At 34.5% G+C, this 26,637-nt stretch overlaps 2 protein-coding genes across 2 annotated transcripts in view; both read right to left on the minus strand.

Annotated features, from left to right (window-relative positions):
• Positions 1–22,484, minus strand: part of pnt (pointed) — a 76,315-nt gene extending 53,831 nt beyond the window's left edge. The window contains exons 1-3 of the mRNA XM_066406506.1: positions 22,211–22,484; positions 17,126–17,251; positions 7,760–7,892 (exon numbers count right to left, since the gene is read on the minus strand). Of these exons, the coding sequence (XP_066262603.1) occupies positions 7,760–7,892; positions 17,126–17,251 (259 nt within the window). The 5' untranslated portion in view covers positions 22,211–22,484. The remainder of the gene's footprint in view (positions 1–7,759; positions 7,893–17,125; positions 17,252–22,210) is intronic.
• A 367-nt stretch (positions 22,485–22,851) lies between these two features.
• On the minus strand, positions 22,852–26,272 carry LOC136419908 (asparagine synthetase domain-containing protein CG17486). The gene is made up of 7 exons (XM_066406505.1): positions 26,122–26,272; positions 25,128–26,010; positions 24,946–25,071; positions 24,612–24,826; positions 24,478–24,561; positions 24,157–24,314; positions 22,852–23,688 (listed from the first exon to the last, which is right to left on the minus strand). Exons 1-7 carry the CDS (start codon positions 26,182–26,184, stop codon positions 23,508–23,510), a joined length of 1,710 nt encoding a protein of 569 aa, XP_066262602.1. The 5' UTR covers positions 26,185–26,272; the 3' UTR covers positions 22,852–23,507.
• Between the last annotated feature and the right edge of the window lie 365 nt (positions 26,273–26,637).

Genomic DNA, 26,637 nt, shown 5'->3' on the forward strand with positions numbered 1-26,637 from the left:
AAAAATACAATGGAGATTCACTATTGTGTGGCTATTTATTCCATCTCCCTATTATTCACGCCTTAAAGTGACCCCTGACCTCCAGACGCCTTGCTCGTTGGTTAAGCTCGACAAATGTTATCTTTAAACATGGTTCTCTGATTTACCAGACCAGTCACAATAACCAATGGAAGAGTGTTTACATGATTTATTCTTTCAACAAATCTAACTGCACTAAGACCGTGTTTTTGCACTTGAATTTTTACATTTTTTTTTATGACGGCTATTGATCAACAAATAAAAAGACTGTGAAAAGAAAATTTATGCATTATTTACTGAAACGATTTCGGACTTTTAATGTTATTAGTACATCTTTATCTCTTCATTTTTCAAGCACTTATACAGGATATCCGTCGGGAGATAATAAGTGTCAGGTTTGTTTGCGGTAAAGCTGGACCACTTGGATTTGCTTATGCACGCACCAAAACATACAAAATTCTTTTGTTTGAGCAAAAAACAACTTTTTTAGGGTTTCGATGCATGCAGCGAAATTTATCAATTAGCCACATATTATACAAGTACAGCCAAAAGTCCTATCGTTTTTTTGCTACGAGGCAAGAACAAAGCAAACGAATATTTTAAATATTATTTACGCACCAAAACAAACACATTCACTCCCCAAAACCTTTTTCCAACGTGACTCAAATACCGAATTCCTTTTTTTTTTAATAAAAATACTCATATTGTTGTCCAGTGCTTTGAACAGCTGATAGTCAAAAGGAGACAAATCAGTAGAATATGCCGGGTTAGATATAGTTTCCCAGCTAATAAGTTTTTCCGTGCGATCTTTGCCGTATGAGGACGGGCTTTCTTTCAAAGCAATAAGTTTCGGGAAATATCAATTTCTAGTCTTAAAATTCACAAGTTTCCACACAAAAATTCAAAAACCTAGATTTAACTTTCCAGGTTTATTTAATTGCAGTCAATCAGAATAACCAAGTTCAGGGGCGAGAATTCATTGAATCAAGGCGTTAGAAGCTTAATTATGAAGCTAAGTCTCGAGTTATTTTTTTGCTGGAACCTACTGCGAACCGAGTCTTAAGTTTTCCTCATCCCTATGTGGAAATTCAAAGTATGCGCTATGAAACTCATCCGTTCTAGGCATAAAACTCAAGACTCAGCACTTCGAACGGTACCTATATTTCTCATAAGTCTAACAATGCAATCTTGCTCTTCTACCAATAGCTCCAGCTTCGTTATATCACTACAATCAAAGGTACTTAGACTATTAATCCTCTACTCTAACCCATCAAGTTCGGTACCCGTTTTCAGCAACAGGTTCTGTCAGCCACGCGACTGTTCATTCATGCCTTTTCCCTCTCCATACAGGACCAGAAACTTGAATGATGAGATGCAGTTCTTCGGTCAGTTACGTTACAAACGTTTCATCACGAAGTGTGTATGTGATTAGATAAACGTTGGTACCCATGGCCCACAAGGCGGTACCAGCGGTAAAAAAAAATCGGTGATTTATAGCTCAGCTCAGTTACGAGTTTAGAAATGAATGAGGCTTTAACTCTCATTCGCGCTATCGCCTACCTCGCAACTCAATAACTCCACGTCAATGTTATTAATTGAAAATAACTAATAAAGAGAAAACGGCGGCAGCAGTTGCAGAATAAGGAATTCCATTGATAATTTCATACATAAGTACCCACTACTGGTCCTATAAAATAAGTAGTTGGACGCAGCTAGTAATTTTCTTCCTTGTTTTCGCTACGGATCACTTGGCTCTTTCGAGGAAACAGGATTACATGCAATTGCGGAATATTAATATCACTAATTAGTTCGAAGATAGGAATAGAATAGCTTTGCAAATTATTATGGTGCAAGCCAACGTGGAATTCTCACTGGACACTTCAAAAGCCTTAAGTGCGGCATTTCAGTTGCAAACGTGTTCACCATCCGATAAAAACATGCTATACATGGTTGCTTTCGTTGTACATTATGTGATTTTTTACTTTATCAATCAAAGGCTCCATTTAGAATCAAATATGACCTGACTCATTTTCGATAGTTTACAAGATATTTGAAGCGCCATACTTGCACAAACCAAAAAATAGGTACTAGAACCGCCTTTTAAAAACATGATTTTTCCACATAGGACACCCTGTATTTTTAATTGTCACTCGAGTTCAATAACCAATAGCCATATTATTTCCTATAGCTACCTCTAAGAGCTTCGAGGCAATATTTTTATATCTACCTGATCACTGTTTTCCATTAACTGAATTTTTTAGCATAGACCATCCTATATGTGTAAACCTGGATTTTTCAATATCACCAAACATAAGTTTCGATCCATCTATATCATGATTGATGACACGATTCTTAATCTAAGACCCTGCATGAAAGTTGTATGTATGTAGGAAACACGTCCTATAAAGACTAATTCAATATTGAATTAGCTGATTCATTTCTTAATAGACACTTCATAGATCCGCCTCTGATATCTTCTATATTAGGTGCAAAATAATTTCAAAACTTATCTGTTCTAATTTTCTAATGTGATTTAATAATAATCCGTGGGAACCGATAGCAAATTATGATTTATAAGTATGTAATCGTCGCAACAGCAGCAAAACGAGAGCTACGAATATGTTTTTAATGAATAACATAGCAAATAAGTTACATAAAATTGCTCGTAATTATTAATCACCTATCTCTCCGGTCGAGGCGATTTGTCAGCGAAGAAAATAGCATAAAGCAGCGCTAAGGGCCTGCTGATAAACTGAGCTCGAGTCGTAACAATACCGGCAAAAGCATGCCCTAAAGGCCACCAGGAAAAGGGCAATTAACAAATCAGGTAGCGAACCAACAGCCACAAACCACATACGTTAATAAATCCAGCCTACCATTGTGAAATCGCCATTTATCTTTAGCATAACCGTATACTCTCCAACGCTGATACATTTGCCTACTGTAAAAATTATAGCTGCCTCCGGTTGTGGCGGAGTAAATGGTCAGTTCCTTATACAGTGGCGGAGATTTTCTATTTGAGATCATTAGAAATTTCACATCAAAGAAAAAAATTTTCCAATCCACATTTTATATGTAGCTTTGAGGAAGTACAGGACCGGACTGGAAAAGAAGGACCAAGAAATCATTGGAGTCAAGTAGAGTGTTACACATTTACTAGTGAAAAAAAATATGTTCAAGTGATTAAGAGATAATTCTCCACCACTGTTAGGATAAACCATCACCTGCAGGGCAATCGGCGGTCAGCGTATATCGATGGCCAGAATCTGACAAAACGACAAAGACAAAGTGAACGTCGTTTACGTCCGTAGAAAAGAGAAAGGCACATGGCGTGCTGCCCATCCGCCGCAGTTTCCCACGATGTGTGAGTGTGTATGAATGAACAGGTATATTATGGGGTCAGTATACCTACTACCAGTCCTGGGGGGACGTCGAAATTAAACTGCAGGAAATACACGGGAACTGATACCTTCGATGTTGCCAAAGTCGAATCTCGATCAATGAAGCCGAAAGTGCGACAGCAGGAAGTTCTCTTCACTACGTATTTCTAGTTGGTGAGACTGTATCCTTATTAAGAATACTTGACGCATAGAGTCGAGATGCTTCAGACAAGTTGATTATTGGGAAATTTCATGAAATATATTTTTAGTGAAATATTTCACGAATCTTTCCGAGACATTAGAAATACGATGTGTCCAAGATAAGAATGGTGATGTATAAAAAAATTTGGAAACGAATGGGGATGCAGAGGAATTTTGGCAACAAGACATATAATCTACTGGATGTAAACATAGGTCAAAGCATAATTTTATAATCAGAATGTCAAACCTTAACTGTCATATAATTGAGTGGCAGAATCGTATAATCCTTAAGAATCTCAAAAATGTGGCAACAAGGCTTGCCAATAAACAACTAATCGAGATTCCCTCTTATCGTTTCGGAGATAGTGGATTATAATATTTCGGCTAATGAGATGCGCAAAAGCGGTTTTTCCCATTTGATTTTTAGTACCACTATGGGAAAGAAACTTCTTGAAAGATTTAGTGACTTTTATGTAGCCGAATTGTTTCCTGTGGCGATTTTTGTTATGTAAATATCATTAATGATGTGTGATTTTTCTGGCGCCTAAGTTGCTTTGTAATTTTATGCTGAATTCCTCGTTTGGGAGAATTTGTTTATTAGGTAGATGTTAATGGGCAGTTTTACCTGGTTTGTTAAGCAAATTAAGAAATCGTAGTTAAAGTTGTCAGGTGAGAATTGAGAATGTTTCTAAATGAAAATTTTTAATATTTATAAGCATTTTTAATTGGATTTACGACTTGTACATCCCACAAATAATACAAAAACTTTTTTATAGAGCTCGACAAATTCCTATGGGTGATTTCTTTGGATTCATTTAAATCTAATAGAGGGTCATTGATAAATTTGGCTATAGTCCAGTGTCTCAGAAACCTTACAAGTTATCAAAATATATTCAAAGTTTCTATTGTGACCTATCTATGAATACAAGAACATTTACACGCTCTGGTTAGTTTGGACAACGTTTGAGCAAGCGTGAGGAAACAGGCACGAGCGCAGAGGAACATTAGCAAACACGAGCAAATAATTGCTCTTCATCAGTCCTTTAGTCGATACTCGGCTTTACAAAACTGAAACATGGAAATCTAAAACCATGGAAATAATCCATAATAAATCAGTCGATTTGAAGTGAAAAACACCTCTTCAAAAAAAAAATCTTAAGAATTTCTAAATGGAAGGGGCGCCTAATTTTTTATTTTTTTCGAAATTTAATTTTAGATATCTCGGGAGTTTGTAGAGCAGCTGATCACTTTGATACCTGTTTCTGCGAATTAAGCAGTTTTTACAAATATCTAAACTGAACTGGCCTGTCTTGGGCAGTAAGATTTAAGAGGCCTTTCTAGAGGTTTTCACTTGTCACGTGAGGCTGGTATCTCAGTGACTTCTACCAAGAGTCAACATGCGCAACAACTGTGGCTTTTCACTGCATCCATATATATCCACTTTCCATAATTTCTCCTCAACTTTCACGCAATCCAAACTTCCAGTAACTCGAACACTTCCATATCAACTCCAGCAGCTTCTTCAAGAATTATAGAATTTATTCACATCTTCGTCTCTCTTGCCCGTTTAAAAACTCCCTGCAACCGATTTTACATAACACAATCAATCTCGAGATGCACCTGCTCACTTGCACTCTACGAAAGAGTTCAAGGAAAGAACAAGTTTTCAATGGCTATACTTGCGTTGTTATTACGATATTAATGGGTTCATACCGCTTCATTCCTTTATTACATTAAAATATGTATAATAAGGCAATACCCAACGAACTCGAAGCTCCTTATTAAAATCTATTTTTGTTTCTTGTGTTTCAAGGTCGACGTTAATAACTTTTATTTGTGAATATTTTGATTGTTTTTGATTTTTTCTTTAAAATATTTCACTTGAGGATTGCAAGTGTGCATAGTCTCAATTCTCATATGGTCTATCGATGATTATCGATACACTCAATAAGACTAAATCACAGAATTATAAAGAAAATTCCTTATCGCCAATTAAAACTAATAAGAATTCTCCAGAGCATAACTGAAGAATTTCAATGGACGCAAAAACACATGCTTCATCTTCATTTTGAAAAATCCAGAAATATACGCGAGACGCTGGGGCTTGTAAGCAATAACCAATTTATTTATTGAATACTTACGGCAAAGGGCAATTTATTCAGTAGCACGTTATAACACCTTTGAAGCTGGAACTATAATTTCTGAAAGATATTATCGTCACATTTCGTATCTCTCTTTAACGAGAGACCGGGGATTTTTACGAATTTAATTAAATTGGGAGGCGTCCAATGGGGAAGAGGTTTCTTTCACTAACACCTAAGATCAATGCAGTAGCAATATAACACCTCGGCATGATATGGAAACTTATTAAATGATACAATCTTTAAATCCGATAATTTTAAAGATAGGGCAAATTGTTTAAACTCGGAGAGGGCAAGAGTTGAGTGACTTTTGGGTGGATTTGCTGATTAAGATTACTTTAGCTTGACAACAAAATATGTTGTTGCAAGCAATAGAAGGACAAAAGTCTGAAAGGGGATAAATTAATATGCAGTTTACATCTTTAGAACGTCTACCATTCAATATAATTTTAAGATCATTAAAATGATAATTACCCAGTGTCCTGGACTAGACAGCAATACCAACACATATCACGAGCAAGCTCTTATACGAAGTTTTCCGAGAATTCTCAAAATTCAACAAAAAATCTTTCTTCATAGGATGAAAATTAATCAACGTTAATTAGAAGAAAAGTAAAGAAAAATCGGTTTATATTAATGGAAAATCCGGTTTGCAAAGCCTAGACCAATACATTGTTGAACAATTAATTTAAAAATATTCATAACGCCAGTACTTCTCGACAGAATGGTGAATGCAATTTATTCTACCGTAGTACAATCTTTGCATTGCTTCGCTTTATTGTTTTTGGCATTACGAATTGATTTCAATGTTTTAATTTAATTGTCTTAAATAGAAATTTCCAATAAATACTTACGAAATTACTCGAACTAATCTATTTATTATAAGGTTACTGGGAATGTGCCCAATTAAATCAATTTTCAGTAATGATGGTTTTTTCAGATTAGATGAACTTTGATTGCCTTAGTTTTTTTCATTTATTTCTTAGGGCCAGAATATATTCGAATTGTTACCTAATTGCCCAATTTAAAATGAACAATAATTGTTATTTTTAGTATGTTTCACCGTGGATATTTAAACTGCCCTATAAAATGCAAATATACCTACCTCGAATTGCGTTCCGAATATTATGTCTCACGTTTTTTTTAAATTTATAACCAAGACAGAATGTCTTTAGCTTTGCATGAAGCTGAAGGAACTCTATCTTGGCTGTTTACAATAATTTATAAACTGTTACATATTTTAAAAATCAAGTATGAGTGATGAGTAAAAGTTAAGGAAAAAAATGATTGAAAAATACTATTACTTTAGCTATATTCTCTAATATTTTATTAACACATAAATTAGCCTTTTGAAAATATGAAGAAAATTAATGAAATATTGAAATATTATTGATCCAGATTGGGACGTAGTATGATTTATGTGTTATTTTAGTTTACCTGACAATATTGAACATGTATTTGTATAAATGTGACTAATAAAGTTATTGTATTCTGTAGATATCGATTATGAAGTGTGTAACCAAATAAAATTCCTTCACCATTATATCAAGAATATCTACTTAGGCTGCTTTGAGCAATAACTAATTTGTAATTTTTATTCACTTCATTATTCATTCATTCACTTATTTATAATTTTTAATGACATAAGTCAGTCACACATTCGTAGGATGGTTTTGAAAAGAAATAGTAATATTTAAAAAACTATTTTCTATTTGGCTTCCCCCAAACTTTTAACCAGAAATTTTTAATTTTTTTTACGAAACACATACACTTTCATTCCCCCCTAATTTCCTATAATTACAGTGCTGTGATATATTTTTCATAATTATTATAAAATATCTCTACTGAGCCTCAATTGGTTGTGCCCAAGGCTAAATAGCCCAAAATTACATCCTCATTAAGCCATATTATACATGACTTGAATCGCTTTCAATTTGATAATGCCCGTGAGGCAGGTCAAACCAACGACCTGACACTGTTACACATCCCTCAAGGAAATTTACTATGTTCTAAACTCACCAAGCGAAGCTTCTGGATCCGACAGATCGCTGATAGATGGTACCTTCTGGATAGACTCCAAAGCTTGCATTTGACTCTGATCCTCATCGCTGCTATCATCCAAGATTTCTTGTTTAAGTCCATATTCCTCTTCCTAAGAAAAAAAATTAAATTAGATTTTCTTCAATTGCAAGATGATTGTGACCCAACTTCTACAAAACAGCAAACAAACGCTACGGTTCAAGTTTCACGCAGTGTCTGCAAGGCACTTTTTTGGCTGACTTCGTAGGTTCTCACTGTATAAAGTTCATATTGTGACATCCGAATGCATACAAAGCACTCGGTTAAGACATGAATGAATGGACGAAACGAAAGAGTAAGTGATGGCGGGAATACGAGAGTAGGCACACGAAAAGAACTGAAGACCAGACACTGTAGTGGGTGCGACTATGATAATTGAATGCAATTAACCGATAATTCTTAAGCTGCAGTCCTATACGTCCGAAATTGGATGTCGGCAAATTCTCATTCCTAATTAACTTGAAAGAATCTGTTATAAAATCAAAGTCGATAAGAAATGTTCATGATTTTTCGGACATCGAACGCATTGGACTTCGACATTCAACTATAATCAAACGATTATGGTCGTTCCCCATAGGTTTTGTGATCCTCGTTATACCTCAATGTCCATAATAATAGTTCTTGCGAGTTTGTCCACGTACGCAATGTGGAATGGGAATTGGGTTCGTATCTAGTTAAGTAAAGGCATCCACCAAACCTGCTCTCAAACAGGTCCCAGATTGCCTTTTTATACCCACAATAATTATTGATAGAAGAGTCTAGTCTGTTGGCATCACTAGAGAAACAGTGGCGTTACTGCATGAAGACCGAAGTCTTTGTGCTACTGAAGGTATCTAATGATATCGTTCCGATCCACTGTTGTCGCCTTCATAAATAATACTATTTCACATTGAAATAAATTAATTGTTGTTACGGGACTGCTCGCAACCAAATGAGGCCTAATGATAATAAAAACTATAAAATTTAAAATGAATTAACGCGGATCCAAACAAAAAATTAATCATGTTTATGACGGGTTCCACCATAAAAAGCACGTAATGATATGATATAGGAGTGACTTTGTCTCTTGCTGCTACTGGCTTTGTGAGAACAGTGTTAATGACTTGAGCATAACGCAATAAAAAGAGAAGCCGAGTATACGGGGGCCTTATGCTGAGAACTCAAAGGTTCGCGGCAGATTGAGGACATTCATTATTTCGGCAAAAGTACGAAATATTTATTCTCTACAAAAATGTTCTCTCAGATGTTTATATCCTCAGCAAAACTGACTCGTATTTTAATGTCATCACTCCTCAATTAATCTTAAATACACTTAAAAACGCGTATTAAAATCCATATTGCATTATTATAATCTAAAGAGTTTTATATCAACTGATGTCATTAATATTACGTACATATAATACAACAACCATCATTTAATTTCATTAAGTACTATTCGGTATACGCAGTGGGCCATTATTATGGTTGGATGTGAATGGATAAGAAAGTATTTGAGATAAGCAAAAACATGTTGATTTTATTTTGTGAGATCGAGTTATATTGAAATCAGTTTAGTCTAATTTAAAAACTAAAAACGGAAAATAAATCTTCTATTTAATGGGAGACTGAATGCTGCGAGTGCAAGTAAAACTCACAAGAATGAAGGCACATAGAAAGACCCCTCAAGATTTTGACCCTTGATAGAAATGAAAGAGAACCATAGAATAATTTGGCAAGCCCCGTTACTTTTCACCTACGTATGTGGGTTTGTGGACAAAAAATATAATCCAAGTTTTACCACCATAATGATAAGCATGCAAGAGGATCATAAATAACAAAGGCATCATAATTGAAAAAAATAGTTTTGCGTGTGGAGGCCTGAGCTAGGATGATGCCCACGACTTAATTAGCAAACCTAGAAATGTTGTCCAGGACCAATGTAGAGAATTCATCTAGCGAAAGGTTTTACCAGTTTTTCTGAATCGACAGAAAGTGCTGAGGATGTCAACTTCATGGTGTTATAATAGGAAAGTGGAGATCTTTGATCAGGGCGATGTTGGCAGAAAAAGGATCTAGATTAGGCTCGTATCAAATTATTGAAAGTAGCAGATGAAGAGCAAAAAATTTAAGTTTTCAATCGTTGGAGTCCTTGAGATTGTTTTGAGAATCGAGAAGTTGTTGTTGAAGACTTTTATATAATAATAGGGTTAAAAAAACGCTAGAGCATGTGAGAGGAATTGGCCATTGTAAAACTAATGTTTGTACTTAAAGAGAATTTTAATCAGAACCAAAGTCCAGCGTAGTAATAATTTATCACTTTGAATGGTACGTTAGTGTAGGTCATTGACCTGACCAGGACAAGACAAACTGAAGAATGTGACGTCATTTTGTCGTCAGTTTATTTCGTATTTTGATTCAAATTACATCACATCTTTATATTTAGTAGCGACGTTTTAGGGCTAAATTCCTTGCAATTTAATATACAAGGTGTTTCCTAAATATGAAACAAAAATTTAGGGGGCTATTCTCTGAGTAATTTTAAAAAATTTTTATCCTTTGACAATTTTAGGAAAAATGCTTTGTTCCCTAGATAAAAGGCCATAACTGTTTATTGACCAAATTTTTTTCTTTTTTATTAAAATGGTTCAAATAAGCGTAGTAAGATAGTGTGAATCTTGAAAACAACACTAGTAAACATATTGAACGTCATTTAATTTGAATACGTTTCCAAATTTATCATTTTTAATCTTTTTTTTATCATAAGTATTTATACGAATGCTAAGATGACTGACATGCATTTGCACCTGCGCATTTTAGTAGGATAGCTCGCGAATTTTTAATGAAAATATATGAAGATCGCTGAATTGGTCATAGTGGACCTCACTTGTGGTCAGCCAGATTCCGAAACTTCACCCCTCTGGACAAAAAATTCTTAAAATTACTCAGATAATAGCCTCCTAAAATGTTACTTAACATTTAGGAAACAACCTGTATAAGATATAATGTTTCATCATGGAGATATTTTAGGGACCTATAGTATTCTGTAAAATAATAAAAAAATGCCATAGATGCATGGTCAAAAACGTCCCACTTTTTATATACAAGGTGGTAAAATTTAATTCCGCATTTTAATAGGAGGAGGACTCTTTCAATAGTTTTTATGATTTTGTTTTCGTTTAAGATTTATTTTTGTCTTAAGAAATTTGATTAAATCTTACGAATTGCTTCAGATAGTTTATAACTGAGTCGGATTATAATTTTTTCCTTATTTCCTTTACATTCTTATTTTGCATTGATAGATACATATTTTTGCAAAATCTATGAAAACAGCAAAAAATATGAAAATACTGCAATACACCAAAAAGCTAATGCATTAAAGAAGAAATTCAAAGTTGATATCATAATTCATACAGGCTGTTCCAAAAAAGAGATACAAAACATAAAATAGTACAACCCAAAGACATGACACCTTACATATGGCAACTGACGATTTTGACATTTTATTGTAGAGAGTCTTAAAGAAAGTAAGTGTACGATATTTCAAACATTGAACTCAATGCATACATGAAAAAATCAGGAAACATGATAAAAAAATGTGAAACTTTGCCACCCTGTATATTGAAAATGATCCTTTTTTAATCGTGGGTCTATTAGCATTTTTTTATTACTTTATACAGTATTATCACCCCCTAATATATTTCCATGATGATATGTTACACTTTGTGTATATTGTACAGGGTTATATTTAAGTACGTATCCAAACTTCATCAAAGGTGATTTCTTCAGGTGATTCTAAAAAAAAGTTTGACACCCTGTATCTTAAAAACGAAGCATTACCGGACCTATATTTATATAAACTTTTCGTCTTAGAATCACCCAATGAATCACCCCTTGAAGTTTGACCACGTACTTAAATAACACCTTGTATAGTTTAATGAAAAGCAATATAGAGCGTTTATAATGTATGTCAAAACCAGGGAGTGTTAAGAAATGTCTTGAACTCCTGTCAGAATAATCTCGCTTTTCCTCTTTTCTGTATTTCTTCACTGATTACTTGATCTTACAATTCTGGGTTTACTTGGTGGAAAAAAATCATTTTTGCTCCGAGCCCTTCGGATTCTTAATTTTTGTACCGAAACATTCAAACCAACCGCTGTTAAACACCTCGAAAGGAAGTGACTTCTCTGTAGAAGGGCCGATTTGTATGTCCAACCACACTCCATACGAACGTTAGATTTAGCATATTTTATGTTAATTTATTGTTGCCTCCGAATGCCATTGATATTCAATGGCGCATAAAGGAATAAAACATTATAGTAGCACATAGCTTGCATGTTTGACGACGCATTTTTTAGACAAAATAGCAAATTGGCTGTTTGTCAATATAAATTTACTTTTGCACAAATGCGTAGGTTTTTAAACGTCAATAAAAGCAGGTCATGCTGTTAAGTAAGGTGCAAAATCAAGTCAAATTGCGCAGGGTTTTGATTTAATGCCGATTCGAAAGTTTTGTTGTATGAACGTGCATAGAGCAAGCGAATACAGGCAATAAGCTGGGGAAATGCCAGAAATATACGTAGGATTGAAACTGAAATCCATCTATTGTTTATTTTTCGCTGTTAATGACGTCCCGGGGCGTGCCAGACTTACGGAGGTGAACCCAGTGGTTCAAAACTTAGCGAAACGGGACTTACTAGAATAGCACTGTGCAATTTTTAATTAACGTAATGTAATAACGGTAATGGCGAAGACCAATAATATTCAACTTTTACTGGAAACTTTCCGTAAATATTTATAGCAACGAAAACACATTCGGTTTTAAAGTACCAACTGTGGGTTTTCAAGTGAATTTTCCAAAAGTAACGTCAAAATTACATGTTAGCAAGCACAGGTATGCTACCCCGGCGTTTACTGCCCTGACTTGTATTTGATTTTGACATCTGCCACCATGACATGTAATTGACCTGTCAGCAAGCCCATCTGTGCCTGCTGACAGTTCAAGCACGCCAATTTGACGAGATTTTCATGGAATTTCTACTCTCAAATTTAGAAATCAATTCTTAAACACCAAAGTTAATTTTCAACGATATAACATTTCCTTGAAATTACGTCAAAATTTCGCTAATTGCCGACGTTTCAGTTTATAGGCACATTTTTCTTTTGCTACGTTAATCAGATGTAATTTTCTTGGAGTTAAAATTTTAAATTAATTGTTTTCATGCCCTAATTTTCCCGAATATTTCGTAAACCAAGAGTAACTGAAATTTCTCGTATTTATGTCTCTAATTTTGTGGCTTAAAAGTTCACACTTTCCTCAACTGGTCTGCTTTCCTCACTGAACATTTTCAGAAATCAAGGCATTTGGAACTCAAGTTTTTCAGGGGGGTTTATTTTCCGAGTCCACAATTCTTTATGAGAACCTTGAAGGATCTAAATTTCCACAAGATCGGTAGGTGTTTCTTCGTTCTTTTTTTCGGAAACCGAGACGGTAGGAATCTCTTAGGTACTTCTGTGATAGTTTTCAAAAAGTCTTTTCCCAAACTTAAAAAAAATTATTTCACCATTTTTCAACATTCCTTTTAAATACTTTGTTTACCTCGTGAACCAGCATTAATAATTCAAAAAGAGCAAACAAGTAGCTGTTGATCATGAATCATTAAATCACACATAAAAACTGATAAAACTTACGTACTTGCATCTTTCATGTCACAATTGATAAGCATTATGAGCCGGAAGCAGAGGGCAAATATTATTTCCTTATTTAAAAACTGCATAAAAATTCTAAATTAACATAGACGACACAAATTAATCATGACAATTTTTGTTATTACAAGCAACCATCACGGCAAACTGCGAATCAAGAGAAGAGGCTGATTACTCTGACATTCCTATAATCCCCTTTTCCTCAATTATTAGCATCAAACATTAACTAGTCTCAGTATTTTTCCAAACACTTCAGCTCTTTGCTTTGCGGAGGATTAATGGAGGCATTAAATTATTTTGAAATAATTTAATTTGTTGGCACCCGAATCTACGGGCGCTGACATCAAAGGCAGTTTATTAAATCCGTCTCCCCTTTGAGCAGGCATAGGTGAACAAATTTCTCACAAAATAAATCTATGTAACATCCGGCTTGTAGCAACACCGAAAACGTGTCATTGTTGATATCCGGAAGATATGCGCTCGCGCTACTTGTGTAACGGAACAAATTTGAGTTTGTCGCGTGATCGTGAAGACATTTTTATTATGAAGGAGTGTATTGAAAAAGGATGATTTGTGAAGGAGCCCGTATAAATAGACGTCAGGAGCAAGGCGGGGAACCTTCTGCAAGAATGGTGTGTATGCTGCCAAGAAACGGTGCTCCAGCTATTTCTGGAACTTCAAAGTCAAGTTTAAAGAACAGTTATGATGATGGTTTAGTGTACCAGTGCAGGCCTTACAACGCCAGGGACGTAGAAGTCTTAGAGCCATGCAAAAGTGGTTTTGAGTTACTTTGAGGGCCGTTGCACAAAACGTACTCAGTGCGAGGTCACCACTTAGTTATCAATATTGAATACGAACATCACATCTTCCTGTACTATCCCCTCCTGAATTATCTCCATGATGATATGTTACACCCTGTATACAATAATACTAACTTTTGTTTCAGAGACTAAGGGCCTTTCTTAAGAGCTGACGATAAAAAATAGTCCTCAAGAATCATAAGAAATCCTTAAACGAGGTAAGATTGTTTCACAAGGCTAATTCAAAAGTATGCCTCCGAAATCTTAAAGCTTTAATACTGATTCCCCGTTCGCATACGGACAGTAACAGGTTAGGCACAATATATTTGATGGTATCTAGATCAAATAATAACAGATAATGCTCGGTAAATTCCCATACTTTATTTTCTTCTTGAGAACTTGACAAATTTTTCCATTCAAAATTATTTTTAAAATACATTTAATTTAATACACTTATAAAATTACATAGGCATATCATTCATTAATCATTTTTATGGTTTAGCAATTGTAAATTCTCTAATCTGAAAAGTTTTATTTCTCGGAAATTACCCACATAAGACAAGTACGAATTTAGTGGAGACTGTTTTTTGATTTATAGATCACTTACAAGATGAATAATCCACTAATAATATTTGTAGGAGTAAGATTTTATCTAAAAATTTGAACACGTCATATTTGGAATATACAGAGTGTTCGAAAAAAGCGTGGCAGACCAAACTAGTTTTTAATGATATCCCCTGTATATTGTTCGATGGAGCTCTTCTCGCCTTTCTTTTTCAACATTATTCAACAATTTGGGGCTTCATGTTAGTTGCAACTGTTTTCTCGCAACCATTTCTTTGCCACCCCGGAAGCTGAACGCAAATATTTTGGCAAAAATTTAATCAAATGGAATTTACAACATTGCAAGACATTGAAGGTCGCTAAAAAAACACATTTACTCACTTAAGACGACAAGAAGTTTATAAACCGCTCGCTTTAAGATTATTTTATTTGGTATTTTTCATTATGACAACGGAACTTGACTAAATTCAGTATAAACAAATTGACACGTGGTTTTCAATAATCCGTCATATGGGAGTGATGCTTTGGGTCAAAAAGGCTTTGGAGACAACGATAACGCTTCGGTTGTCAGTCAGTGTTAATGGAGTTTTCGCGTTAGCTTCTATTTCACTCGCAAAAAGTATCAAATTTCGACTGAAAATGTGGAAAAAACTTGGAAAGTATGTGCGCACTTGAAAGTTAATTAAAGAGATACGTAATGAGTGTTTGTCCGGAATTATGCCCGGTTGAAAACAGATAAAAATCGCGTTTTTAAAATTCAATTTTATTTGATAATACCAGCGATATCGTGTCGGTTACTTTCGAGTCTCCGAAGTTGAACGATCACCGAGCAACATACCTGGACGGAACTCAAATTGAGTCCAAGTAGAAGTTTCAGTTATTCAGAAGAAAAAGTTCAGGGGCTCATCTGAGACAGGACAGTGCAGTGCGTGCTGTGTCAACAATAAAGATTCGAAGTAAGTAATTGACCTAATCTAACCTCTGTCTTTTTCTAATTTAATTTTTTGTGTTGGTGATTTCTTTAAGTTGTTTAAAAAACTACTAATTTCGTAAACTTCGCTTTTTTGGGGCACCCTGTATATTCCAAATATGGTACCTTTTAACACTTCTAAAGCACTTCTTTGGAGAATCAAAAATGTGAAAGTTAAAAAAGAGGCGTTATAACGTTATTCAGGTTCGTAATCATTCCTATTCTGCAAACGATTTGCAGTGTTCCCGTCACATTTTGGTTTATTCCCGAACGTCAAAGGGAACGCGCCCTAATCCATTTAAAGATGCACCTTAATACTTTCTGTTTGGAATATTCGTTTAAATCAAGAAATATATTCAAGGCGTTTGCGATCAGCACGAAGCTTTACATTCCAATTATTTTTAGCATCTATGCATTCCAATTCTAAGAAGAATCGAAACTGGCACCATATTTTGCGTTCACTAATCGAAACTTATAGTTGTGGAGGGTGCATGCACTTAAGTAAATAATCTGTACATTATTTACTGAAATTTTAGTCTAAAGTTGTCCACTATCGCCGTTTAGTCGATCAATCAAAAAATCAAAGTGTCAATGCACGTACTCGTTCAATTAATAAAACTCTGCGAACTTCACTTCCCTAAATCCCTCGAAGATACGGCCACAGACCTTTTGGCATCCCAGGTTTCTCAATTATGGCGATAAAAGAGCACCTGGTGATCAACCTCACAAGTGGCGACGCAGTGAATGCAAGTATATACAGAGTGTTCTATTACCGGTTTCCGGCGGCAAATTAGTGCTTCTACACTGATTGTCCTTTAATTAGAAGTCCACAACAAAAAGGGTACGTAAGAAGTCACTGGTATGGATCGCCGACACATGTTTAAACACCGGAAAGATAAGCTATTATTGTAGGTCCTAGAAGGGAAATAAAAATAAACGACACGCAGGTTTAAAGTTAGATTGGGATACAGGAAATTTAAGTCGACACTGTAGTAGCATTGTTTTCAGTGCAAGAAAGGGAAATTTTCATCGGTCTAGCCCTAGAACTGCAAGTCATTTCATATGAACTAATTCAACCATCGGTCTAAAAAGTGCCCTTAACTGTAATACGAGAAGCCAGCAACCTGCTTTAGATATATGAGGGTGCCAGTCTTCTTTTAAACCGTTACAAGGTTAGATTTCTTGGGAAAATAATGGTAGTAGCTAATGTGGGAAAGATTGCTTTTATAAATTGAAAGACTGCCTATAGGGAGGTTCGCCTTTGAGATTGCACTTGAAAAAATGTCTTACCTTTATATAAATTTGAGGATTGAAGGTGACTTTCCTCAAATTTTCCTTTTTAATCGGAGGATTGTCGTAAAAATTTTGATCATCTATCCCGTAGTCAAATTGTGTGTCGTATGAGTCTAGCTCCATCTGCAATAAGAAATAAATTAATTGTGTCGATTTCAACAACAAACTTCCTATAAACAGCACAATTTATAATATTTCTGAGCTACTTTTATATTTATAACATTAAAACTAGTGTTACTGCGACGATGGAAATTAAAATGTTTGAATTGCAAAAATTCGAAGCAAGGTTAGAGCAATCGCTATCTGAAATTGTAATATGAAGAAATGCATACAAATATTAGCAACTCCGACATTTCTAGTGTACTTGTCCAATCATAGATGTAGGTTAATCCGGTATTATTTTATAGCAAATTTCATTATACCGTCGACAAAATACCAAAAATTCAGTTAGTAACAAAACATTATAAATGTGGTTATTAGAAACTTCATGTGTTTTCTCTACTTTCAGATAATTTCTAAGACTGATTGAAACCATAGAAAGCCCACTGAAGAGAACATGTAACACTCACAATTTCTTCAACAAATGCCCTGCGCTTCTATATAAATTTAAGAGATTTAAAATTCACTCTAGAAGATTTCTATGTATTAATAATTATTGACAGTTTCACGGTGAAAAAAATGGTCAAACAGTGTTTTCAATGGGGAAGACTTTATTTTTACGAATACCAATATGTATTGCATTTTCGTTTATACCAGGTTGACTGGGACCATTTCTAAATCTCGTATAAATTATACAAGGTGTCTCATCTTTGGAAAGTTATTTTCATAATTTAATTCAATTCGAAATCGGATCGGTGGAGACGCTGAAATCGTTACTTTTGACTTGCACAGAGCCGCATTTAAAATGAAAGGCTTGGCTTGGAAATATGCCAGCTGCGAAATGGGTGCTTCTAGATGGTATAATTTCCATACATGCATTTAAATCAAGTCAGATGAGAAAACTGATTATAGCTTGTGCCTTATTTTATTTGGATATAAGCTAGTAATGCAACTGCTACTTTCTCCCCAAAGATGTTCATTTCATCAGTTTACTTGTCCTTGTACGCATTTTCAAAATTCAGCTATTTATAACCCCTTATAGCGCAAATAATCTATAAAACTTCACATCCTCATCCTCCTTTCTTCAGTTTAACCAAAATCTGTCGCAAACTAAATTTGCCCATAATTATAAGAATGAAAGAATAAAAGATAATAATATTGTGCCTTATTTCATGGTTCTTGACTTTTTATATTTGGCCCACCATAAAATTTCCACTTTGCCCATCCTCTTCAAAACCATACAGCCCTGAGACATGCAACCATACCTGCTTCTTTCGGGACTATGGCGCCATGAATACGAAAAGGTTCTGAAAGCTTTTATGGAATATAAATAACTTGGCTTTTGTCGCTAGGTGTTTTACACTCGGTTTAGAAGTGACTTCTGGAGTAATTTTAAAGTTTACCTGATTCACCTCGACCCTGTATAATTTATAGGTGCTAAGATCTACTCCATGAGAATAACCGAATTTCACGTAATTACGTAATAATATTTACTGGCGTTTTGATTGAGAAATTAAACGTGCGAAGATACGTAATTTGTCATGTGGAGAAATTTTCTGACTAGGTTCAGGTTCTGGAACAGCAAGAAGATTCACATATTATCAGGACCGCATATGCAGTTCCTGGAATGACTGCGAATTTAGAACAACAAACATACTGTCTCAATCATGAATTTTATGTTTTTGTTGTGACAACGCTCTCAGAAAATCAAATTCACATGAAATACTTACAAGTTGGAAAAAATATTTGAAAATCTTAAAGTCTAAGTAAAATATATATATATATATATATGAACTCGTGTTATTGTATTATATTATTAGTCAGTTATAAACGGTACATTTCTTGCCTTATCTAATCAGGTCGGTGATCTATAAATATATGCTTTTCGATTGTCTTATTAATTATTACAGAGAGTTTTACGATTATTTCAAACGGAGGCGGACCTCCATTACAATTCCGCGATTTACTCATGAGTTCAGAATAGGAGTTAATCGATACGAGACCTAATCACTGATCGGCAGAAATATTAAGGTTGCGCCGTGTCTTTTTGAAAAATTTATGGTGCATTTTTTTACTACGTCATTTAGATTTAGATTAAAACACATATCGGTCAATAGGCCCTAAAATTGCACAACGGGATTATTTCAGTGATGTAAAAGTATATTTGTCTGTAGTGATACAGAGTTAGGTAAATAACTTTTCAATAGAATCGGAAATGATCTCAGAAGCTCGAAAGGTTTATATTAGGGCTTTGAAATCTTTAGGGCCAATATGAAAACAAAGCAATAAACCATTGATGTGCCTTTATTTTTACCCTCTGGGCAATATTATCAGTCCCTTGATTTTCCGCACCTACTGAAAACTCAGTCTAGGTGTCTTTAACCGAGAGGATAATTTCCATGCGAATGATCAAATAGGGACAGATTATTTCTTAGAATCTACGGAAACTGATTTCTAGATAAAGTTACCATTACTTCGATATATTGGCCTTCAAAAAATTCTTAGGAGTTTTTGCACTTTAACCATTAATAGTAATGTCAAATCACTTTATTTTTCTTGTACTTAAGACTTCTTCTCAATTCTTATTCTTGGCGTGGATGTTTAGTTTCTGCCCCTTTGAAATTCGATACGAAATCTTACGGGTTGCTAACAGGTGGTCTGCAGACGTTGTGGGTAAATAAAAATGTATGCATGTTATACCTACTCCTACGGTGAAAACCCAGGGGCGTAGGTAGATCCTGCCATCAAGCAGATGCTTCGTCACATTGGTGTAGAAAAAAGATAAGTCGTAAAAATGATTTTCTGTTATAAATTGGTTCCGACAAACTGCAGCGAATATATTCTGATGTTAAAATTTACCACTAATAGTTCATTCTATCTATTGCTGGTAATGTGGGTAGTTTAAGTTTGTTGTTTCGTTTGGATTTAGATGATCTCTTTTCTTTTATGGTTAATTAATATTCAACATCATTTTCTTGGTAAATACCATAGAAACTTTCAAATCATGAGACAGATTAATTGATGTCTTACTTTCAATGGCAGTTATATTACTGGTAAATGTATACATATGCCACTTGATATGTGAATAATAAAAAATTAATCATTTGTCTAATAAACATTGCTAATTTGGGATTTAGAAAAATTCTAAATATATGAAGATCCGAATCCAAATGGGTCAAAACCAAAGAGAAATTTACTTTTAAGTTATTGACTCCATTCCCCCATTTTCTCCTCTCTCTCGTCGACACCAAGATAAATTTTCGCATTTTCCTTTCTTATTATTTGAACTTTGAACTTAAGGAAGTTATAGGGAACATTATACTTCATTCGTGCACCAACGACTTGACCTAATCCCAGAGAAAAAAATCCAACGGGCTTGAATTAGGATTTCGCGTTGGCAACTTGATAGGTCCATAACAAAAATTAGAACATTTTTCCAGTTCAAACGCAAAAATTTATCGCCATAAGAATGAATATGAAGCAACTTATTTGCTACGATTACGATTAAAATCATTATTCAACAAATATAGTTTAAGAGTACAATTTATAAATTTGAATCATGAGCCAAAAAATATTTATTTTGTTTGTTTTTATTTTATTTATTTAACTTAATCTTGACTTGACTTGAACTTGGTTATTGATTAAACTCTGAAATCTTTTGAACAAAAATGGCCTTCGAATAAAAATGGCTTATTTTTGACTACAGGTTTCCATGTAAAAATCGTTCATCGCAATGTCCCCTATGACCTTCTTAAGTTTGACACAATTTTTTTGGAACATCCTGTATATTATGTCTTAAATAAAAACAATCACAGGCACAAGGCTTATTGTGGCTCACAGTTTGAGAAACTAAATTTTGCACATTGTCTTGATTGGGGTAATAATTCCCAACGACATCAGATGATTTTTTTTTTAATTTGCGATTCGTTCATGCACGACTTTGAACTTGTTTTTAATTTATCAATAATTACCCGGCAGAATGTGTACCCTTATCTTAATTGATAAACTGATATGGGTTATTATTTATATTAATAAGAGCATTAAGGAAAATACATACATATGTATGTAGGAACGCCTATAATGTATTATAATTCGTGTTACCAGCAGAAGGAAAAATGGCCAAGAAAACAGTGTCTACTGGACATAGAAATGAATGAAAATATGTACACTTATTTTGGTGTTGATAGAAGACAATTTGTTGGGGAACTAATAGCATAACACCTCTACAACTTAATCGAGAGCTAAATCTGGTATAATTTCCAAGATTTCAATGGTGAACTCAATTTTGGGCTACCTTGAATTTTATACGATTGTTTAACCATAAAAGCCTAAGTGCGGAAGGCAGAATCGGGGAAAATACACTTCGAAAACTGCTTTCTACATTACGTGTAAAAACTTGGTAATGGAGTTAATTTCAAGAAATTCAGATATTCCCCTTCTTTTTGCTGTTCCAAAATCCCTTTTTCGTTTTTTTTTTAACGAAATTATTGAATTTAAACCAAAACACGGTATCATTTATATTTTCTTTATTTAATTTCTTTAACTATTTTTTTATATTTGGAGACCTCTTTAGCAATTTCCGATAAATAAATATGAGCGCTTGATCTTGATACGTAAGTAGACATGTGTGTTATACGCATAATGGAACTTATGCATTTCTTGTCAGTGCTACTTTGATAAATAATTACGACAGTCTTATCGACTTTCCAGGACTTAACCTTGAGCTAAACTGATTATTGGTGGTTTACCAGGTTCCCCGCTAAGTAAACAGAAACTTCTACGGTTCTACATTAACAGGGTATTCCAAATTTACTAAATTAGCAAAACAACATTCAGCAGCTAAAGCAGTACCACCCAGCTTCACTGGCATACTAATCGAACGAGCAATTCCACATTTGATTAGGTCAACGCAACAGTTAACGCATCGCCGCTCTGACAGATCGTGTAAACAAAGCAGTACTCTTAAGATAAACTTAACCTCACCTTCTGGTACTATCGTGTACTGCCAAACTGAATTGAATGCAAAATCCAAAATGTTAGGACATGTATTGAGTCACTGAGTAAGCACTGCGGTACCGAAATTCTTGCAATACGGTCGGAAAACCCGTGAAAAAGTAAGCACGACGCGGTACTAAAAATCAGATGGCGTAAAAATCTCAGAAACGGAGATGGCCAAGACCGAGCAAGCAACACAGACAGTCTGTTGTTTAATGAATGAACGTGAACCGCATGGTGGAGGGGCCTCGTTTGAATGTGATTGGTGGCGCGTCACGTTCATGGCTAAGTTTAACTCGCTTCTATCGGCACCAAGCATCTGTGTACCGATTATTTGAAGTACCACTTGAGATTTACGACGACGATGTAATATTTTCAATTTTTTTATTGGTAAAATCGCTTATTTTTCTTTTCTAGTTTCTGTCGGCAAGTCCAAAATTCGTTTGCAAAAATATCGATTTGGGGCCCATTAATTTGTGCTTAAAACTACAAACGAGTAACTACTTATAGAACCTGGGGAAAGAGGAATCGGGTGGGGAATAGAATTTATGAATGAGTTACGTCTGAAACGAGTATCGCATAAACGTTTATAACTACAAACAATTTAATATCGGTAGATGTGAATCAACTCGTTGTATTTGGGATTTCTTAAGAATGTCAATTAGATTCTTAACCCGAGGGCGGGATTACGAAATAAACCATAATGGCAACAATTATTTAATAACTAACGAGTATATTATATCCAATTCGTCAACACTAGACTACCCAATTAGTACAAAATAGTAAAACTCGTATAATAATAAAGCTCTTATAAGTATATCCGCAACTTCTATGTAAAGCCCTGCTAATATACAGAGTATCCCACAATTAACAGTGTTATAGCGCATTCACTTAGTCTTGAAAAATCGTGTTTATTGTAGACTGGTCCTTCTTTATATCTGAGAAAACACTGATAATTTTCTTAATATCAAAACCTCAATTAACTGTGCAGCTCCATCTACATTTCTTACAATTACTGAGATCCCAAAGGTCAGCTGGTAGTTTAGGATATCCTGTATGTAACGTAACAATAATTAGTATTTCGTTTATCAAAATATTTTTACATAAGAAATTTGTGGTTCAGATTATATGTCATTATTAATTATGTGACACCCTGCAGAATAAATTACTCACGTGCAAGATAAACTATGTAACTATATAATATAACAAAAAAATGCAATGTTGTATATGTTTACATTACAAATCGCAAGGGATATAAATAATCCTTTAAGCTACCTTACGGTTTTCAAAACACCAGTCTTGGAGACACTTCGTGTGCGTTTTCTTTAGGATTGGCTATTCTAGACCCAAATTGGAGAGCCCGTTTCTTGAGGACTGCTGCATTTTTTAACCCGAGTTGGTAAGCTAATGATCGAAGCAGGATTTTTTCACCCACTCCCAGTGGAAGACGACACGAGGGGTATGATCTAAAAATATTTAAATGTTTGGACTAGGGTTAAATTATTTTCATAAAATTATTTGCTTTTAAAACATTTTTATCCCTACTCTTTTTTCAATAGATAGGATGTTTCTTAAATACGGTGCATAACTTATAGGCTGCTTCCCTTACGATGATTGAAAAAAAAAATGCTTTCAGTGAATGTTATTTCTTGTGGCCAACTGGATACTTTACAATTAGCCAATTAACCCTCGTATTGTTTATGGAGTTATGGAGTTAGTGATGTGTTTCATATAAACTCTATATGCAATTGATTTATTGCAACAGTTATAACATTTTTGGATTTGTCTTTAAATTTCCTTACAAACAATTGTTCTATTCTGTTTCTCAGCAAAAAGGTTTCCAAATAAAACTTATACACTTTTATAATAGAAATAAAGGTTTTTTCTAACCCTTATAAGAAACCAAAGCCTTTAAATTAAAGATTCAGACTTACTTTTCCCAACACTCGAGACTGTTGACAAACTCTACCACTTTTTCGTCTAGATATGGAGTTCGAAGCTGCCGGCCATGGTCTGAGACAACTCGATCGTCTCTACCCAAATTTCTATATGGAAGATTCATCCAATCTTCATCAAGGAGTTCTTGTAGACCCTGAATTTGAATAAATGGATATTTACTATAATTTAACATCTAACATATGCGCCAAGAGAAAAATGACCTTACAGTTTGATTCAATTCTCACAGTTCACTAACCTGAACTAACCTAAACTTTTTTATACAAACACACTATGCCCTTCATTTCAAACCACCTTACCTGCCATGAATACCTCATGAATCCCATCCTGTGTCTATGATACCCCCCAAACAACTCATCAGCTCCCATGCCCACAATCAAGATCTAAAATTGTCATCAATTACCTTAATAACAAACTAATTTCTTTCCCTTACTCTTGCCGGAGAGGTGTAGGTTTCTCCAGTACCTTTACTGGCAAACCATAAAGCACATCCTAGGCTGTCGTCTAATATTGTATTTAAAGGGTAAATTAAATCTGCAATATGTTTTTCCCTCTCTTCATTCAGAGTTTCTTTTGAGACGTTGATTTGAACAAAATTCCATGATCGATTTGGATAACAAGCTTTTAGTTCTTTATAGGTTTCTAAGCCTAAGAGTAAAAGTGAAAGAAAATGATCTTTTACTCTGAAGGAAAAAGCGTTGAATAGTACGATAATAAAAATATAAGTTTCAAAATAAAATATTAACAAAATTAACCTTATTACTTGCCAGTAACTCTATCTGGAGATTGATAGTTATTTGCCTCATCAAATGAAACATTCAGTAAATCTATAGGTTTAGATTTATCTACATATTTGTGACACAAGGCGGCTAGGATCGCACAATCAACGCCTCCTAAAATATCTCATTATATCCTTCCACTGCATGAAATTATATGAAATTATAACAACCTGAGAACAGAATACCTGTTGTAGCATGTTTACATTTCAACCTATTGGCGACACAATCTTTGCAATATTCTGGTTGACTAAATATCCTACTGTAAACAGCTTTTTCAAGAAAGTTTTTCAGATTGTTAATATTGTGCACCCAGGTGTATGAGTTTAGAAGGGTTTCGAAAACGCCATCTGAATCAGTATTTACGTCACCAGGTCTCACATTTTCAGTAAGGCTTTTCAATAGTATTAAATTGCTATTGTCCTCAAAATTGTGTGTAAGCAGTTCTGACTCACTGATGTGGGAAGGGGTTTGTATTTCTGTGTCCAAAAAAACCTCAAGTTCTTTCAATTTACTATAGAAATTTTTGTTTTTGTGCTGCCAGAACTCTATATTAAATTTTCTCTCCTGAATATCAAAGCAGAACACCCCCACTGATGGAACTTCAATGAACCTAAACTCAGATTGCCGTTTGGCCACACTAGTCAACACCAAAGTGTCTTTTTCCTTATTTTGGCCTAACAACAAGCTGCGTCTCCCAAACATGTCTCTTCCAAAATATAGTTTTTTGTTGTTTTTATCATAAAATATAAAGGCATAAGGGCCATGGATTTTACCTAAGTCTATAAAAGAGTTCAAAGCAATCTCCTGCTTTAATAATGTATGAAATAGCTTGGTGTCTCCTTCAGTTTTTTGCACGTTGGGGTCAAACCCCCAGAAAATGTCTCCATTATAGCAAAATATTGAGTCTGTATCTTCGAGAGGTTGAGTTGTTGGAGAAGCTCCTTGTAGCCACAAAACACTCGCCGCCAAAGCGAGGCTGCTTTCTTCTGTAGATGTTACACGAAAATCGAAGCTATCTGGACCTCGTCTTTTAACGTTTGATTCAAATTTTAGCTAAAAATGGTACGAAGTCTTTTAAGGATTTATTTGATGCTTATAATACATAGAGCTCAGAAATACATGAATAGAGACCATGTGAAAAAATATGTGAACTAGTTCACATACCTGGCTAATTAGGTTGTCACAATTGTTGCAAAAACTGTTCAAAACGCAAAAAATTCCACACATTTTGAAATTTAATTTGTGTTTTCTTTCGAAGAAAAAATTCAAAAATGGACACTTACGTCAATGCGTGACGTCAATCTTTTCGTCAAGTGTTAAATGTATACGCAAAATGTGTTCGAGAGCCATGATATACGAATTGGCATCTCTGCAATTGTTCTTCGGATACGTTCTAAACCTACTCCTACTTATAGATTTTAGTCTGTTTATTTCTCCCACATAAAAGGTAATTTTTCCTTATATGTATTCTATTTTTTTTCACTTAGTTATTCACTCTCGTTTTAAGCGATTCTTATTAAACGTGAATTAATAATTATATGAGGTACTATTTCTAAATATTCCTAAATCGACACTAGTAGTGGCATTGCTACATTTTAAGCTTTACGGTTAGTTAAATTATACGTTTTTGATCGACAAAGTAATGATAATTTCACATTGTTGTAATTTGTTGGTTAGGTG

The sequence above is a fragment of the Euwallacea similis genome, chromosome 3 (assembly GCF_039881205.1).
Source record: "Euwallacea similis isolate ESF13 chromosome 3, ESF131.1, whole genome shotgun sequence".
Lineage (NCBI taxonomy): Eukaryota > Metazoa > Arthropoda > Insecta > Coleoptera > Curculionidae > Euwallacea > Euwallacea similis.